The 19,782-nt window shown below is 35.3% G+C and overlaps 1 protein-coding gene across 1 annotated transcript in view; it reads right to left on the bottom strand.

Annotated features, from left to right (window-relative positions):
• Positions 1-1,586: 1,586 nt before the first annotated feature.
• LOC139105053 (protein abrupt) overlaps positions 1,587-19,782 on the bottom strand; it is an 85,826-nt gene continuing 67,630 nt past the window's right edge. Inside the window, exon 10 of the mRNA XM_070660933.1 lies at positions 1,587-18,203. Coding sequence (XP_070517034.1) covers positions 17,251-18,203 — 953 coding nt within the window. The 3' untranslated portion in view covers positions 1,587-17,250. The remainder of the gene's footprint in view (positions 18,204-19,782) is intronic.

Here is a 19,782-nt window from a genome sequence, read left to right as displayed (position 1 = left end):
TTTGCTTCCGCCGTGGAAAAAAAAAGAGAGAAAGACGAGCGTGCAGGCTTCCGTGTCAATGGGATGAAATTGCTGTCATTTGTACGAGGCTTTATTCGTTGGTGCGGCGGCAATACAGAATGATTCGTTACTATCAAAGAAATGCTTGCTCGCGCTGTACGTGAAATACGCGACGTCGAATCGATGAAAACGTCGCGCGCATCCGTATTAAAGCCGAGCTTTTCTCTCGCGGCGTCGGACGCTCGAAATCTCCGTTCGAGAGGCGTTATTTTTCGTTTGCGCTAATAAACTCATGTTAAAGATTACAGCAATTCGTCGGCCACTGAATCAAAAAAAATCTGCACACAACTGCGAGACGTTTGAAAAAAATATTGAAAGTATTATTCGCGAGAAAAAATTTCTTTTTTTTTTCTTTCTTTTTTTTTTTTTTAACTCTACGTGTAATTTTTCTTCTTTTTGTCGATCAATCGGTCAATTTTAATGCGAACGTTGGCAAACATTTCAGTAATATTTAGATTTATTAATGTAGAAATACACCGGTGTTAATTAATCATTCACAAAAGATCGCTGTGTTCAATGCGAACTTTAATTTTGCACGCGCCAATTCCGTTTTCCATTTACGGTGGATAATCCGCGATTAACTCAACACACGTTAAACGTGATTAATAATAACATTACATAAGATATCTCCTATAATTACGGGATATATTCTATATATATTTTTTTCCTTTCTTCTCAAGTGTCAAGTATTTTACATTATACAATAATATTTTTTATATTATTTGCGCTACGCGTGTCGAAGTGAAATTACCGAATAATTTGTCCCTCGGCGATTTGTTTCTTAACGTCGTAAACGCCGATAAATTTCTAATCGTATATAAGGAAAACGCGTCGATAGCGTTCGTTGGCTACCTTCGAGCCGCTTAAATATAATCGTATCTCTCAAAATTAGCAGATTCAGCAAGCTGGAGATCTGTTCTTATCCGCCGAGTTAATTTCGCTTTTCTCTTACTTCCTTCGGAGAGTCTCTTTTAATCGCTCGCTATCGAATTACGAAATGTTCATTCACTTCGAAATTTTCTACTGTGGTATATTATTCGATACAAGAATTGTCCAGACGTTTCCTTTACTTACTGCTGCGTATACAAGTATTTTATGGGTAATTTTGTACTTTGATCGAGACTTCCATGTGATTTCGGTGAATCTCGGATTACATTAAATATGGGGAGCTACGAATCTCGACGTACACAGAGTGCAAATTGAAAATAATTATTAATAAATTTTAAATGAAACAAACAAAATTTTAAGAGGACCGGTAAAATAAATTATTAATTTTATTTATTATTAATATCGTCATATTAAGTTTGAAATAAACTCACGTCATTGTCGCTAGCAAAAAGAAATGGTTTTAAAGCTAAATTTTAAGTATTACACTTGCCGGTTAAGCGAACTCCCGGTAATTTTTATCACGCATATCTTTCGCGAATATAAAAACCAAACGCGACTACTTACGAAGCGGCAAAAACAGAAAAGGAAATAAAATAAATGTACAAAACATAAATGAAAATCGTTATTATATATATATATTTTTTTTTTTTAACATATTTATTTTGATTCACATGTATTGGCAAGTAATTCAACGCCGTGATAGCTTACACGCTAGTAAAACACAAAATAATCATAACTAATAATAACCAGCAATTCGACGAGATGCATCAAGGTATAATTATCGGCTTAAACAAAAAAAAAAGGAAAAAAAAAAAACTCCGGAGGATTGTTTGACTTAAATACAGCATACAATATGTACAAATAAATTGGACGCTAATAGAGAGTGGGAATTCCGAAGTTAAGGATATATTGTACGTATGTACTGGCACATTCGTGTACAATAGACCTAACGATCGCGTCTGTCTCAATGAGTAGGAAGCGACGTTATTAAAATGCCGGAGATATAATTAAAAAATTAAAAAAAAATGAGGGGAGAAAAAAATTGCTTTTCAAACAAATATAAAGCTTAGCGACGTCACCGGCATTTTTCTTCCAGCCGCGAGACAGACGCGTTTCCTTACATTTATCGAAGCTGCTAAAAAGAAATTACAAAAAGTTAACGAAATGTAGGCGATAGCAATGACGAATATTAATACTTAATCGACGATATTACAAAGAAAAAGAAAAAAAGAAACGCAAGTGTATTAAATAACGTAAACTAACGAAATACTAATAGATGTAGTATTTTTTTTTTTTAATAAAAATAATATTACTAAAAGTGGCTTTTAGTGGTAGTTTAACGATGTAATGGCGACAGATATTCGTAGATTACTCTTGAACAAGTATTCTAAAGAAAGATCGCAGTAATTACTTTCCTATGTACTTATCTAGTCGCCAATAATAATAATGAAGCGAGTCAATAATGTTTTATAGATGAGTTCGATAGAGTTCGGTCGTAATGAATGCCAAAAGTGTCGAAATCACATAAAATTTTATTAAAGTTCGAAGATCCGTTCGAAGGTAATTTAATGAGTTTTCGACAACGTTATATAAGGAAAGTTAGATCGAAATGGAATTTTTTAATAATTTCATAAAATAAAATGCTAAACCACTACGTTCGTTTTCCGAAGAATTAAAAAGAAAGAAAGGAAAAATTAGATTTTTTTCTTATTAGAATTATTATTAAAAAATAACAAATTTTTGTGATCAGCAAAATTCTTTATATATGAATACGGTGAAAATATTGCTTCTGCTTTTTACTTTAACACATCTGGATATTTTTCGTTCCACGTCTGTATATATTATTCTACTCCGAATTTCCATTTCGATTTAGCTTCCTCTAATTTATTACATTGTCACGGTAATAAGCAATATTTGTGATTTAAATTCCGATATTTTAGCAATTAAAGCGCCGATAGATTTGCCACAATTACGAAATATTGATTACGTATTGTTTAACGTTAAATGGATAAAATTACGGAAAATTATTAGAGAGATCGTCGTGACACCGAGTACGTCGAGATTGCACGCTCGTTATGTCGATACTAAAAATTCTTACGAAACACAAGTCACAAAAATAAGTTAGGAAGTATATGGGGGTCTCTGTTACTAGAAAGATTCACTGCTTACACGCTCTACGTCATATTATCATATGACACGTCCCTGATTAGTTGCATAGGTCATAAAGTATCACGTATATAAGTATAGATGAATATTCTTTGCCTTTCCTTACTTTCTAATGTATTGGGGGATCTCTTTATGCATCTATATATATTAGATATAACATATATTAACGTCATGATTGCCGTCCGGGCGTGTAAAATATTTTTTTCACGCATTCGTACACTCACTTTCGCAGTTCTATGCCCTATCGGAAAACGTACACCACGTCATTCTAGCTCTTAATTTTTTTCCCCTCTTCTCACATTCTGTCTGCGGATTACTCATGTTCATTCACATTCACATTCATCTGTAACCACTTTGTCGTTCTGTATCATTTCGAAATTTTAAGAATCACTGACCGTCGCCACGGTCCGTAAACCTGGCTAAGTAAGTACAACGTATTGCGTATTGCGATTTGGGAGTTTAGCGGCAACATTCTGTTAATCATAGAGCAGTCGAGCAGCGACGTTTGGCAGTGCATTGTCATGCATCTCGGAGCGAGATGCGTGCACACGCACACACGCGATGTGCGAGTGTACATATAGATGTGCACGACTGGACAAAACGACAAATAGTAAGAACGCTAATAAAATTGTTGTCTAAAATGAAATTAAAAATGAACGATTTATTGTAACCATAGGTTGTCAGTTTTAGAAAATCTGCCGCAAACTATTATTTTATATAATTTTTATATAATTTATATTAACAGGTTGTAAAAAGATTTCTATTTCATTTATATTAAACCCGACACTAGAACATGCCGGGCGCAAAGTCCGCTTTGAAAAGCGAAAAGTTTTTCATCAAAAATACATGCAAAATGTAATGAAAATTGTTGTCGTCTTGTTCAGCAGTGCACACAAATGTCCCGTAATGAACTTTTCGTAGGGCTGAGGTAGTTCGTTTTTATGTTTTTCTTTTCGCGATACACGATTAATGCTGCGATAATTAAAAAAAAAAAAAAAAAAAAATGTGCGAACGATATTTCACATAAATCGCACGTATTGGCTCGTAAACAAAAATGTTCCTTTAATTCTAGAAGCCTACAAAATAATTTATAACTTTTAATATAATTTTTTTACGTACACAACGCCGATGAATTATCCCGCCAAAAAATGAATCAAATATAATGTAACATTGATCGTTAACAATTGATAAAAATTATAATAATGATAAATGACCGAAATTGCAGGGCGTAAAATGCAAAGAGATCATTTACTTAATAGTGTGTAGTATAATTTGTGACATTTATATAAAATATGACAAACGACAAATGATAAATAGCATAAACATCCACCAAAAATGTTTAAATAATTGCTAACATTCTAAAATATTAAAAAAAAAAAAAAATTAAGTAGATAGACTTTTCTTTTCTCGCTACGTAGAATAATAAAATACATTTTCATTATAAAAATAACATTATAATTTTTTTCAAATTATCACATAATAAAAAAAAAATTAAAAAAAAAAGGATGAAATCCAGAATTAATCGTAAAAATTTATGCCCCATTATAACACGTAATTATATCGCAGGCTGATATTCTGGAAATATGGTTTTTTTTTTTTTTTCTTTTCGCGCAACTCTCCTTTACATTAGATCTTATTATCCATTATTATTATCATCTAATGACTGTATAATTTGTTGCTCGTTATTAATTATTATTATTTACGCGCGCTCGACTGTTCCATGTAAGGAGGCAATCTCTTAACTTAAATCCTGGAAGGGATTCCGCGCATGACTATACGTAAAATATTGTGTATACATAATATATGTATATAATATATAATATATATGTATATATATACTTTTACTTTTTTTTTGTTTTTTTTCTTTTTTTTTACACGAAGAAGACAATTCGCAGTTGACACGCGCGAATCTTTTTATAAAATAACATATGCCAAGTATATGTGAGCTTGAGTAATAACACGAGAAAAAGACTGATATCTAATAACATGGAGGTAGCTATGGTGATTTCACAATTATTTCTTTCGTGTCGTAAATGCGCACGCGAAAATTCGTTTCGGCTTACTTCGTGATGAAAAAGGACAATATGTTTGCAGAAGCTGCGTTTTTTATATTTTTTATTATTACTATGAATTTTTTTTTCATAATAAATAAGCGGCTAGAAACGCTTTGTCAGATTAAAATTAAAAATTAATAAAAATTTTGTATTAACGCGAAACGTCAATTTAAATAACATAAAATTCCATTTTTCTCTTTTCCCGTAGAAGATAAAAACTCTTTGAAAAAAAAATATATATATATAAATATATAAAAATTAAGTTAAACATTTCAAACAACTGACCCGTTGCGCCCGAACTTAATAAAGGCATATATTAATCCACAATAATTAAAGCACCGTTTAAAACAGTGCGTCAAGTATTTTAAATACATGCCTTTTCGTCAGAGCCTCGCAGCCACGCAACCTTTTGTCGCATTTGTCACCGCGATAAGAACGATCGGAAACGGATTTGCACGCGCGCCCGAGGCACACCATGTACAAACGTTTCGCCAGTGTAAAATCGCATAACAAACAAGAAACAAATAAACAAATGAAACAAAACAGAGTAAGCTTGTGGAGGCGCGAGTCGCCCGGGGTCGGATTAACGTAAGAATCACACCCGCGGTAATAGTATCGTAGTAGTAGTAGCGGTAGTAGTAGTAGTAGTAGTCTATAAGTATAGTATCACGGCCTGGCTGCTTCAGATTTCCTGAGTTTGTTATTACATAATGCATTATTATATCGTGTCGATTATTAAGTACCTGAGACGGCGGATCTTGCCCGGCCGTGCGCTCGCGTTTATATTTTTTTGCCTAACCCGCCGATTGCTTTGCGACAACCGTGCATCCGCGACGCCGACAACGAGATCGGCTGGCAGCTTTCGTCGAGCTTTCGGTTCTCGAGAAGCTCGCTGGCTCGCCTGAACTTTTTCACGTAGGTCGGCAAACCGCGAGCAGTGCGAGCGGGCGGCAAAACGGTACAGCTGCATGAAAATAGCAATGACTAATTATGCACCTGATCGCTTTCACGTTCTCACCGATATCTTTGCGGTTTAAAATGGGAACGAAATGGGGTGGACAAAGCGGCAAAATAATCGCCTAAGCGCGCTACGCGGAGACATCTCGGGGTTAACTTCGCAATCGCGACGTTATCGTTACAGCTGTTCGTTTCGCGTTTTCGTGTATTGTAGTCGAGATATCAATCTTCGCAATCTTGTCAATCTAATGGGTGTTAACGTAGAAGCCCGGTTATAACAATCCAGTTGGTCGAGCACATTTTACGATGATTGCAGTCGAGTATTTAACGCGTATCAGAAATATTAAGTACACTCATTACTATCTTTCTTATTTTCAATAATAATTTCTTGCAGTCGTATGCGAAAGAATAAGGATTAAAATAAATTGTGTGCATTTCACGCGAATTATTACATTCGCGTCGCCTGAATAAAAATAATTAATTACACCTGACTTAATTAAATTTACGACGCAATCCTCGTAAAAAAAAAAAAAAGAAGAAAAAAAAACAGCTAGCTGGATCGGCGATAATTCAGAAAATTCACGAAAGACGCTAGAAAGGATTTTCCGGTCGACGGTGACCAGCTACGGAGTTCCGAATATTACGGCAGCGAGAATTACCACGGTTACATTTGCATTTCGTCGAGGGGGAGAGAGCTTGGACTCTCTTAAACGAACGGCGGCGGTACGTTCAGACAGTTCGTGAAAGGCTCGCTGCGTTTACGGCATCGTTAATCCGCTTTTATAATCACGTGCCGCGCGAGAGCATTCGAGACGGCCGATTCCGGGAGGCCTTTATGAGCTTCCAACTCGCACGTTATTATCGGCGACAACCGCGGTCGTTACTGATATCGCCGTCGTTTCTCGCCGCGCGTTAACACTCGCCCTCAACTTTCCATCTACGTACGCCGATTGGCTGGGAAACGGTAAAGCCCGCGAGTCCCTCAACATTTTCTAGCCCGCGAGTCAGTTAACGCGCACAATAGACTCGTCGCGCGACACGTGTAATCTCGTCCTAACGCGAAAACTTCGCCTTGTGGTTCGTAACTCTCGGGAATCATCCTCTTTGAGAATAATCGATCCTTCGAAGGCTTCAAATCAGCTAATAATTTAGCGCAGAATTAAATACGCCACTCGTTCGTAAAAAAATCGACATACCTCAAAAGAGTTAAATTGAAAAAAAAAAAAAAAAAATAAAAAAAGAAAAATAATTATGTTTTTAAAGTATATTTTTGAAAAACGCTAATTCGTGATTCTATTAATTAAGAATGCAATCAGTTGCTGGTTAATATCGAGCTAGGGAAGCTAGATATCTAGACTTTTTTCGTCGAGTACTAGCTTACTGCGCGTTCTGACCTTCTCAACACGAGCTCGACTGGCGATTTCGCTGATCGCCGGGCCCGCTGACCACCACGGTAGTGTAAGTCCGTGCGTGTGTTTGTTTATATCGGCGGACAATCTTCGCGTTCCAAGTTCGCAAGGTGGAGGACGCGCAGGGCGGCGGACGGCGGGAACCGGTTTGCCGACGATTTTCGGCAGTCGAGCGAGCGTTACGTAAGGTCAGACCAAAACAGTAAACAAGTGCGCGGCGAAAAAAAGTTTAGACTTCTATTTTTCTAGCTCGTTATCAGCCAGGAATAATCGTCCAGCGCCGAAGACGTTTCGAGCGTTTTATTTCGAACTCTATGCTGGACAGTTTTTGCCGAACAGCCGCGGGATAAATCACGGATCGGTTAGGCGGTCATTAGATAACCGTTAGGCTCACTTTCCACTCGGGTAGTCAAAATTGTTCCGGCTGATTAAACATTTCGATTCTCGCTGTGACCGAATTAATTAACGCGTTTGAAATAATTTCAACCTTTTAACCTCCCGCGTTTTCCGCAGGTTCTTTAATAAGTATTTAATCATCTGTAAATATCACAATATAAGTATCATTAATAATTAAATGATATTTTTACGTAATAATCCACAGTTTGAATAATATTCACGCGTTTCTAATTATCGCCTCTCGCAGGATCGATTTTATATCATACGCGTTTAAACTCGGAGGGTTACGTAAACGCGGTGGAAAAAAAAAAGGAAACAAAAAAAAATAAAGGGGCTAAGTATCCGTCTTTGAATCAAATTCATATGAAGCTACGTCGGCGGAAAATTAGTGAGTGCTCTTGCATAACAATTGCGATAATTTTACCGAGGTGTCAATTGAAAGCGCCGGCCGGGCGCGTTATACAATTTACGCATACGATTGTCTCTAAAAGCTATTGCAATACTGTAATTGGTGATATTATTCGGGATGACTATTGCGGACTATGTTCAACGGACTATGACAATGCGGAGATTGATCTGGTGAAAGGGTTAAAAGAGGATGGCGGGGTCCATTAGTCGGAACCATTTTGTGTAAATACATGCGTAAATGTACAAATATGTGTTTTTGTTCTTTTTTTTTTTTTTTTTTTTCTTTTCATGCGCATATGCGGGTGTGTATGCGTTTGCATGTGCATAAACACGTACATATACTCATAACTCTAAGTATTGGTAGAAAAAAGTATAAGAATAAAAAATAAAAGCAAGCTTGTATCCCACCATGCAGCTAAAGTACGCAAACCCTGCCAGCCTCTCGTTCTTACAGATAAGTGTAATTCATCTAGGTGTATATACATATACATACAAGATGTTGAAGGATTTTTTAAGGCTTAGAGATAGCACTTGCTAGTCAAACCAAAAAAAAAAAAAATACTTAATCAATGTAGGCCGAGAAATTAATGTCTTCAGAGGTAGGAGTGACTTTCTATTTTGGTAATAATGACTTGCTGCAAATGTACAACGAAGTTACGTGCACTTTTTTTTCTTCCCCACAGACCGATTTTCATTTCGCATTTGCATATGCAAAATATTTCAATAAGATAACTAGAAAAATAAATATGCTTTGAGACACTTCGTTTCTTATTGTCAGAATATATGCGAATATTTCGGAATCGAAATAATTCGAATATTTTGGGTGTATAATATAGTTTAAAATATTCATTTTTTTAGTTGCCATTTTCTAATATTTCACTGTACACAGGGTGAATGAATGTGTCGGTTGTGCGAAAGCAATCTAAAATTAATTTTTCGCCTGTATTGATTAAATATTTTTTATAATATAAACGACATGTGGGTACAGAATAATCGATACGCATGCCGCGTGTTCCCATTTAAATCCCATGTATGCTATGTACGTGTCTAGTTACGTCTGCGTCTAGTAGCGAAACCCTTTGCGCACGAGTCGTGGCTTTATGAAAAAATAAATAGCATCTATCGTGATCGGGATCGGTAATTAACGATGACGGCACAAAATTTATTACACCTATCACCGTTTAACGAAATTTCTCTCTCACTTGCGTCGAATTAAAGATTTTTCCTTTCGCAATCATATATCTAAATGGGAATTTAGATCGAAATCAGAAATTGTTATTTTCATAATTTTGCAATGGCACAGAAAAACAATTGATGATGTTTTTTTTTACTCTTGCTTCGAACTGCTTCTATGTTTTTTTCTCTCGATATAAAATACTATCCTTTCACAACAGTCATAACTTCGGCTCCCTTTTATTTTAATTACTTAATTTTAATTAAATGGAAATTAAATTTTAGCTCTTTCAGCTTTTATTATTATTATTACTTTTTTTATTTTTATTTTTTTTTTTCCTTTTTTTAAGTTGTTTTTCAAATCTCGTCTATATTAAATTTTGTATACATAATGTTTCAGTCCGAAAGTGATTATTTTAATGAAAAACGCCTAACAAAAAATAAAAATTTCGAACAGTCGCATATTTTTTTTTTCTTTTCCACTAGCTTTTTCTTTATCTTTACAATGCTCATTAAAGTTTAGTAAATCCGCGATTAAATTTGTACTCTGCGCACAGTGATTTGCTTTCATAATAATAGAGAGCTTCAAGGCAAGAAGTGGTTTCTTTGTACCGATTAAACCTGGATTCGTCTCTCAATTAATGACTGCGTTTCGTCCACTCATCTTTATTTCTGAAAATTGATTGCGTATCTTCGATTAATTTTTTTTTTCCCGCGCCTTCGTCCCGCGAGTAAAAGAAAATTACTCGCGAACGTGATTATCCGCGGGGCAAAGTTAAAAATATGAAATTCCCAGATTTTTATGAGGGTAAGGGCACGAATCTAGAATCGCTGCGCATATTAATCTTTGCTCAAAAATGCTGCTTCAATAAATCACGAATCATGAACGCGTCTGGCAGTCAAACTCCAAATGAAAAGAAAAAGAAATAAAAAAAAAAAAGGGAGGAAAAAGAAAGCGTTACAGCCGACAGCAGTATTTATAGCAAAGTATCAGACGCTTTCATAGTTCAGCGTGGCGCGGAGCGTTTAAACGCGTTGCAATTTTATTTCATCACACGTGCCCGCTGTTTGGCACTCGTGCGCGCATCGTATACAAATGTCACAATCGTATACAACTGCATTCGTATACACATGTACATTGTCACGTTCAAATCAAACATTCTAAAATTTAGCGATCGCTCTAATCGCGACTCGCTGTCGTAATTATTTTTCCCGTTGATGTTACTAAATGATTGATGTTAAACAAGCGAAGCAATCGTTAAGTTCAGAATTCAAGGCCGTTTCTCAAAGCGAAATTTAATTTTTCTTAACGCAGCAGATGCAACGTTAAGTAATTTTATTTTACTTGTTGCTCGACACTTGTATTCTCAGCTTTTAACTAATTGACGCGACTAACTGACGCGGTACTGGCTCTACACGACTAGTTGAAGTTTTAATTTCTATTTCTCATTAATGCTACGCCTCTCAAAACGATCATTCGTTCACAGCGCGTTTCTTTCCGGTTTTTTTTTTATTTTCTTTTCTTTTTTTTATTTTTCTTTTCTTTTCAGTCGTAATTAATCTTACCACGCGAGAGTCAACGTCGTTTCGTAGATTCCGAAAGATTGGCAATTTACTTATTCACGCTAGGATATCATTTACGAATATCGCTCTCGTTTTAAAATTCTGGCAAACATTCGCTTGACGTCCCGCATCGAATTTAATCTAAAAGCTCTAGGCTCGTCTTAAAAAAGTTCTATCCTAAAAGCTAAAGTTGGGAAGTATACTTGGAGTATTGTGCATAACCTAGAAGCTAAAAGTATTCTCCTTTTATTCCAATTATTAATTTCGATCCTTTTTATATTCCAGTAATTTTAGATCGATGGCATAGATATTATTTCGTGAAGATAAGAATTGTTATTATACGTATTATCAACCTTGTTATTGCATTGAGGGGGGAAAAAAAATAACTCTCAAACGATTTTAAACACGTGGTCGTGGTTAATAGAAGAAAATTCTAAAAAGCTGACCTACTTAAGTTATAAATTAAATTTAAAACTTAGATGCAATGGAGTATACTAGGCACTTACTTAAGAGTACAAGGCTTAATTGTAACTTTTCACTATTTAAATACAATAACGATATTATATTTGCTTAGAAATATTGAATGCAACGAGAAAATCGATAAAACCGAATACATTCAAAAACGTTTTGATTAATTTACATCGCTTTAAAAATTACCTTCATTTAAATAAACGAAAAAATTAGATATCGTTCCAATAAGTAATAATCCATCCGTTTTTAAAAGCTACTTTTTCGTATTAGTAAAGTTTCTAGTTTTCAATTTTTTTAAATATTTTTTTCAAACACATGTTTATTGTTTTTCCACATTTTTCTTTTTTTTTTGTTTTTTTCTTTTTCTTTTTTTTTTCTCTTTTTATGTTTCTTTTTATAATATCTTTGTTTCGTTCGTTATAAAATTTATTTTAATATTTTATTATGACATAAATAATATGCAGCAATAACTATTTCTCTCCTTTTAAATATTTGTACTCTTTATGAAAATATGGCCAAAGTTGTACATTACTTAGACTTATTTGCCATTTTTCTTTGCTTTTTCCGAAATTATTTGTCTTATATTATTCATAGTTCATTACTTCATATATTTATGTCACTTTCTTTTTATAAATTTCTCTGTTTTCTACGTAATTTCTACATAAATATGATAATTATTATTTAAGAGATCTATCACACACAGACACTGCCATGTATTCTCACTCGATTAACTTAAATTTTATTAATAAATAAAGTAACTTTTTAAATAGTAAATTAACACATTCATTAATACGTCTTATTCTTCTTTTTTTTTTACCACTTTATGCTTGTTTTTTAATGCCTTTATTATGCAAATTATCAGGAAGTGTCAGTTAATGATAGTGATAATATTGTAACAGTTTGACGTTCTATAATCTACTTGTGATTATTTCCAGAAGTCAATTTGTGCAATATTATAAAATAATAACATTAAGCTGATAGTTATCAATTTTTCTAATTGTAAAAAATTTTTGAAAGATGTTCGTTTTAAGTTTTCAATGAATTTATAAATACACGTAAATACGAAAAGTTAAAAGGCGCAATATATTACCTCGTCGCGATAATAAAAGCGTAAAACAGCACGTTGTCGAAAGATGTACTTCGCAATATTTTGGAAATAATGCCCAAAACTCATTAAGAGATAAAAAAAAATTATTATATTATTTTTAATTAAAAAATTATTTTTTTCTTTTTATTCTCTTTTTTTTTTCTTTAAGCACCTTTTTCGTTTCTCTTATTCTTACGGTATTTATCTAGTATGCAACGACTTATGCACGTTACATAAAGTTATATGCATATAATACTATTATTATTGCTTCTCGTGTCAATGCATTTTTTTTTCTAACGTAAAATTTATAGAATGTTTTCATGAAAGATCAGTTTCAGAATAATTAGATCTGTTTGATATTGCACATCGTTACTGTTACAAAATAGTAAATCGTCACTCCCAACTAAAAATTTATACAAGTTATGCTAACCTATTAAATTTCAAAATATTTCATAGAAATAAAATCTTATAAGAATTAATAGAATTAATTAACCAGCTACAATACTAATCTACAGTAACTATTACGATAACTAAGTAAAATTTTAAATAAAATTAACCTGCTAAGAATTCCTAATTATACCTATAATTAATATATATATTATAAAATTAAGAAAGTAAACATAAAAAACAAGTGAAGTAACTTAAATTTGTGCCAGCTTTTTAGAATTTGTTTTACTGTCCGTCGTACGTGAACCTTTTAGATTTGCCATCTCTCATAATTCTTTAATTATTAAAAAACGAAATGTGGGGTCGATCGAAAAATTTTGAAGAGATTCAATACGTATATATCTTTCACCAATTTCCTCATGCACCCTCGAGATAAAGTGTCCTGACGACATACTTACTATCCCTTAAGATTTCTATTTCCGTTAAATTAAGTTTTTCAATAATAATAGTTCAATTGGACCAACTTGAGCAGATTTTTTTTTCATTTTTTTTCGACATTCAACCACACACACACATGCCAGAATAAAAATTATTTCTTCAAACTGGAGCAGTTATCCGTTTTATGCAACATTTATTTCGTCAAATATTTAAAATTAATAAAAACCGTTCAATAGACTTTTTTAGTCTTTGACGAACGCGACAAAAAAAAAAAATTAAAAATAGTTAAAAATATTTCGGATTAAAAATATCTTTTTATCTGCGGTTGAAATTTAACAGCTATTTTTTTCATAGTCCATCGTATGGAATAAAAACATAGTATTTAATTTTATATAGTACACGAAAGTTGTTAATTATATTCGTTTTTTTTTCTCTCTTTTTTCCTTTCTCGCTCTCTGATTGTAACAATACCGATTTCATCGGATTCGGAAATATTACTCTCAAATAGATACAAGTTAAATTGAACGCTGTAAACATATTTTAAGATCAATAAGGATCTCGATATGACACCGCTGAAACTCGACGTGGAATTCACCGGATGTTCGACTCGCGTTATACCATGTCCTCAAAGTTGATCAAACTGTAAATCTTTTCGTGAACGTACGTATAGATCGAGATATTAATCAAGTTTAAGTCTCACGTTACAAAACGCACCAAAAGCCAGTTTTCTTTTTTCCGACGTGTAATTGCAGCTCAGTTAGTCGGGCTATTGGCTACAAAGTGGTGAAGTTATTCGTTCCGAATAAGTAAACACCAATTTGCGAACGTGTTACGATCGCATTTAACCCGCGCCACGCTGCTACGTATTGCTAAACCTCTTTTTCTCTTTACAAGTATATATAAAGTATACGCATATACGCGCGTGTGTACCTCTATTATTATCATATACGTAGAATCTATTAAATGTGTTGCTCAAAGAAATTAACTTATGAATTATATATATATATATATATTAGTAGGAACAATTTCACGACATACCGCGTCGTACGCGTTTAACGGCGAATCTTCTGGCGAATTAACTTTTCCCAGCACCTCGCGAAAATACAAAACAACTCTCTCTCCCGCGCCAAGAACGTTGTTGCTTGCGCGAACAACGAAGAATTAAACATTCGTCGGGGTGGGCCCGAGAAAGCCGTGCGTTTAAACGCAACTTACGCGCAAACGTGTCGGCCCTCTCGTCGCGAGATCGCGGAATAAGTTTCACCGCTTTTCATCATGTTTCGTTATTAACGCTAGAACTATCGGCGTTATTTTCATACACTTTTTTCATATCTACAGAATTGGAAAACAAGGCTGATAAAAATCTAATCGCCATATATCGTCACTTCTGTATTTTTTACTAAGTTCAATGAAAAATATCTTAATATGCTTTTCATTTAAAACAAAGAAATTAATAATTACTTTGAACTCGTAGTTCTAGCGTTAAAATAATTGGTGCAATTACAATCTCAAAAAACCGCGCGATTTTATTCCTAACGTTTTACCCTTGACATATGATTACTAATCATATTTTTCTTTTTTTTTCTTTTTTTTTTCCCTATCAACAACAATCAGTATTCTGAACTTAAATCACTACTTAACTACGTCATGGCAAGCCAAAAATACCTGTCCCAAAAGGGTTGTTGCATGCAAGATAAGATAGGATAAAGGGGTTAGGCTAAGGACAAATCAAAGGATTTACCATTTCCATATAGAAATATTCCCTTCCTCAATTTTTTTTTTGATTAATTTGAAAAAACAAAAGATAAGCAATAAATCGCTAGCTAGTAATCAATGAAAGTCAATCGCGCATCGAGTTAAATTTTAATAATGCGGTCGACGCACGTAATCGACGGCTAAGTAGTCGAAAAACTTTTTCTCGACAACTCGCCGGATTGATTTAATATTTAGCAAGGAATCGTCTCGCGAAAACAATGTTCTTCGAACTTTAAACATTCGTTCGTCAGGTGTGTTACGAGAATACGTGTATGTACAATCGAATACGTTAAGGCTTTATTCACTATTGATATGACGGCGGTTCAATTGCGCTCCAGTCCACTTAAATCTTTTTTTCTTTTTTAATTTATGTAAATATAATAACGATTGTGTTTCAGCTTTCTCAAAATGACGTTACGCGTTCGTTTCGTTTAATAGATTACATTACTAGTATTAGAAAAATGCATATTTTATTATTTAACACTTCGTATATTTCTAAATGAAACAAAGGCTATTTTTTTGTCTTTTTTTTATAAATTAAACTGCAAAATTATTAGTCGAATGTAGCATTTACTTTTTATTTCGTGATTGGTTCTTTGAGCCTTTAACGAATCACGCAGGCAATTACGTATATTTTGAAGTTAAAAAAATACGATGTTATGACAAAATATTCACTTCGAAGATTCGGTGATATTATATTACGGAAATCAAAACTTGAACGAACTGTTGATGTTAATAATTGTATTTAAGTTTCGCGTGGAAATTTTAATGAGAGCAAAATTGAAACACAATGATTACCGTACTTATATCGTGAATGAATAAAGTTTATGGTGGGTTCCAATACGCTTATAATTTTTTTTAATTTTTAGCGAAAGCAGTTGAATATGCATGAAACATTAACATATTAATGCCACATTAAACGAGTCGTTCATGTACGAACGGCGTGCTCTCTTTTTACGAGAGCATCTTGATGAAATAAAATAAAATCAAATTTTCTTACTCGATAGCAATACTTCTTATTTTTTTATAACGAAAAAGTAAATTATTTAAAACAAAAAATCCGTTGCTTAGGCAATTTTTTCACGCAGCCGAGTATCATTTTTAAACAAATGTGGCATTTATACATCAACGCGTTAATATATCAAGCTATATGCGTGCGTCGAGGAAATTTTGTACGAACATATGCTGCTACGGGCGTTACCCAAATAAAAATATTTCAAAAGTATCTCGTATTTCGTTTGCGCGCTCATAACGTTTCTCTAAATCCGGATGATGCATTTAAACGTAACTTTTGCAATAACGGTGATACAATAACGAACGTCGTTAGCTAGCGCTTAAATTTTTAAGTAGCTTAATTTCGGGGGGAAAAAAAAAAAAAATTAAAGAGGATCTGCCTTCCCTTGTCACCATGCTCGACATCTTAAGACTTGCAGCAATTGTCAAACCTTGTGATCACTGTCGTTCCGTCCAACGGCGTTCTTCGTCTTCTCTTCTCGTACTGAGATTCGACTTAGTCTGCTCTATCATCTATTATGTGCACTGAGGTAGATGGATGGAATATTTGTGGCATATATATGTAAGTGCTCCTTCACGCGTACCTGTCCGTGTACGTGTGCATGTCGCGTGTATGTATGTATGTATGTATGCATGTGTGTGCGTGCGTATGTGTTTGCATATACGCGGTTTCGCGCGTATACATGCGAGCCTACTTGCCGTGATGGCAACTAGGTGACTTCGGCTCGACAGGCGAGCCTGCTCACGCGTCGGGGTATCAGTGTAATCTCGAAAATATCCTAGAGGTTCCTTTTCACTATTCAAATACGTTTGGCGAGATAGGTTTCGAAGACCAGTCCGCGCTACGATAGCACGCAAGAAGAATCATCGATCGGATTATTTTGATCCTGGCACATTTTCACTTCCCTTCTCTTCGTTAAAATATAATTCGTCGTGCACGCTGCTGCGAATCGTGGACCGTCTCGAAAATGCGCGTTTAGCACCTTCGAGGCTTGTAGTCGTTGATTATTTCGAGAGGGAAGAGCTAGTCTTTTAACACTTCTGACTCCTCGTTTTCGCTAAACTCGTCGTCGTCCACGCCCGACGATTCCACGTCGTCGATTAGTCCGCTGTGTCTGTCGTGTTCCTGCCTGTCCTCGTGAATCACTCCGGTACCTCGGCCCTCGTCTCTGCCGATTATAGGATAATCTTCCAGGCCGCGGTTACCGTGCTTTTCCATAGTCATGCGTATCTTAGCGGCGTGAGCCACGGCGGCCGCGTGATCCGACAGCCCTATCGTCGATAGGCCGGAGTTCTCCGCGATAAACTGCAAATAAGTGTCCAAGATCGCCGAGCCGGCGATCGCACTCGTGTTGTGGCCCGCGTGGTGGCTGCCGTGCGGAATCGGTACCATGTTAAGGTCGCCGTTACCGTGCAAAGACTCCAGGGACTTCGCGGCGATCGACGTCGAGTTCTTGCTATTGTTGCTACTATTGCTGTTACCGCTTACCTTCGTAATAACGGTATTCGAGATCGGCGAGCTGTACCTAAGGCTTAAGGGAACGGTAAGGTCTTCCGGATCGTCGCCGCCGCAACTGTCGGCCTCGGAGGCACCCGCGCGCGGCGGCTCCAGCCTCATGTCGCTTCTCCGTGATGCCGTTGGACTCGCTCGTGCGCGGAGTTCAGCCGGACTCACCTTAACTCCCGCTTTAGCCAAAAGTCGGGACGCAAGCTCGGGATCAAATTTACTTGGCATCGGCATAACCGGTAGGTCTTTCGTACTGATGCCCCGATGTTGCCTCGACATGTGTGAATGCAGGGAGTTCCGAGATTTCGCTACCGTTCCGCATAATACGCAGCGGTATCCCGGGCAGACTGTGTGCTTGTCTTCCAAATGAGTGCGCAATGTATGTGCCGAGCGATACATCTTTCCGCACTTCGGACAAGGCCTCGGATCCGTCGCACGAACTCGTATCATGTCCAGACTTCGTCGCGTGACTGAAAATAAACGACAAATGTGTGAGATGTTTTGCGCAATACCATTAAAAAAAAAGAAAAAGAAAAAGAAAAGTATTTGGCTAATATGCAATGAATGACAATGATTTCTCGATAATTTGGATTTAAATCGATAATTAAAATTTTATCCCGTCCCTTTTGAGGACAATCAATTACATAAAATTAATTTGGCAAATAATTATGATAAAGGATTATATTAATTAATTTTATATTAAGCAATTTCGTGTTGAAAAGCAAAAGCAAGCAACAACAGAAAAATCGCAGTTAATGAAAAAGTATAGAATAAAAGTAAGTTATGCAAAATTAACCGTTTGCCTTCTAAAATCGGTTACACGACTTTTGTGCAATCGATAATGCTGTAACAATTAAAAAAAACAGGTTGTAAAAGTATAACACTCTGAATTTCTCTGAGTACTTTTTATTGTACAAAGCATTACTTAAATAGTATAGACTTTATTTCGTACGTCTTATATTATCTATATAATATATATATATATATATATATATATATATATATATATATATATATATATATTCATATATATATTTATTTATATATAGAAGCTAGTATCTGTGCTAAAATAGTATATACGGTACTCTATACATTATTCATGATACGAGCTGTCGGCCAGGAAGAGAAGAAATCGATAATAAATAATATTTAATTAAAAAGCTACTGCACTTGGCAGCATCCGGCTGTCTAAACGTGTCGAACGTGTTTTGAATTTTTCCCGTGAATTTTTCACCGAGCCACATCGAAAGGAATATCGTCGCAACTTTCATAACTTTCGCCTTTGTCATTTTTCTTCGCAATTCGCAACCAACAACTCGCACAATCGCAGAAATATATATATATATTTATATATATATATATATAAATATACTTCTTCGTGTTCGTTCGCGGTGTACTTCTAATATATTATATATATAACGGCGGTCTCGAACGTAACGTCTTTTTGGGGCACTCTTGACCTAAGGAATACTGATGAAACGTAAGACGTAGAAAAATAAGGCTAGGCGTTGTCAAGCGACCATACCCTCTGGTCGACGCATTCTCTCGCGTTCCAATCGCTCATGCAGATCCGCGTGTTCTTCCGTGCCAGATCTCCCTTATCTCGCGTCGCGATTTCACGTCCCCTCGCATCCGATCAAACGAACCTTTAGAGCCGATCGGCTTCGTCGCTTCGTGTACGCTCGTCATTTCTCTCTGCCTCTCTCCCTTTCTTTCTCTTCAATTTCTACACCCTTAAGACTACGTTATTTAACATAAGGCTGGCTTACTCAGCTTAGAGGAACATTGTTTTCTCTCTTAGACACGTAATCTAAATCATTATGTCGATGATCCGGCGTACGTCGGATGTGTGTAAGTGCATTCGCTTCGTTCGCTACAACGCGATCTATGCTTCAGGCTCTACGGGAAATACTGTTTTCGTACATATTATACAAAATCAACGCTATGCGTATATCTTTATGTGTACATATATATGCTCCATATGTAGTAGCTTTTCGTCATATATATTTATAGATTCTCTCCTTTGTCGATATAATCTCCCGCATATGT

This window comes from Cardiocondyla obscurior, linkage group LG08 (assembly GCF_019399895.1).
Source record: "Cardiocondyla obscurior isolate alpha-2009 linkage group LG08, Cobs3.1, whole genome shotgun sequence".
Lineage (NCBI taxonomy): Eukaryota > Metazoa > Arthropoda > Insecta > Hymenoptera > Formicidae > Cardiocondyla > Cardiocondyla obscurior.
This window is presented reverse-complemented; position numbering and strand designations above follow the sequence as displayed.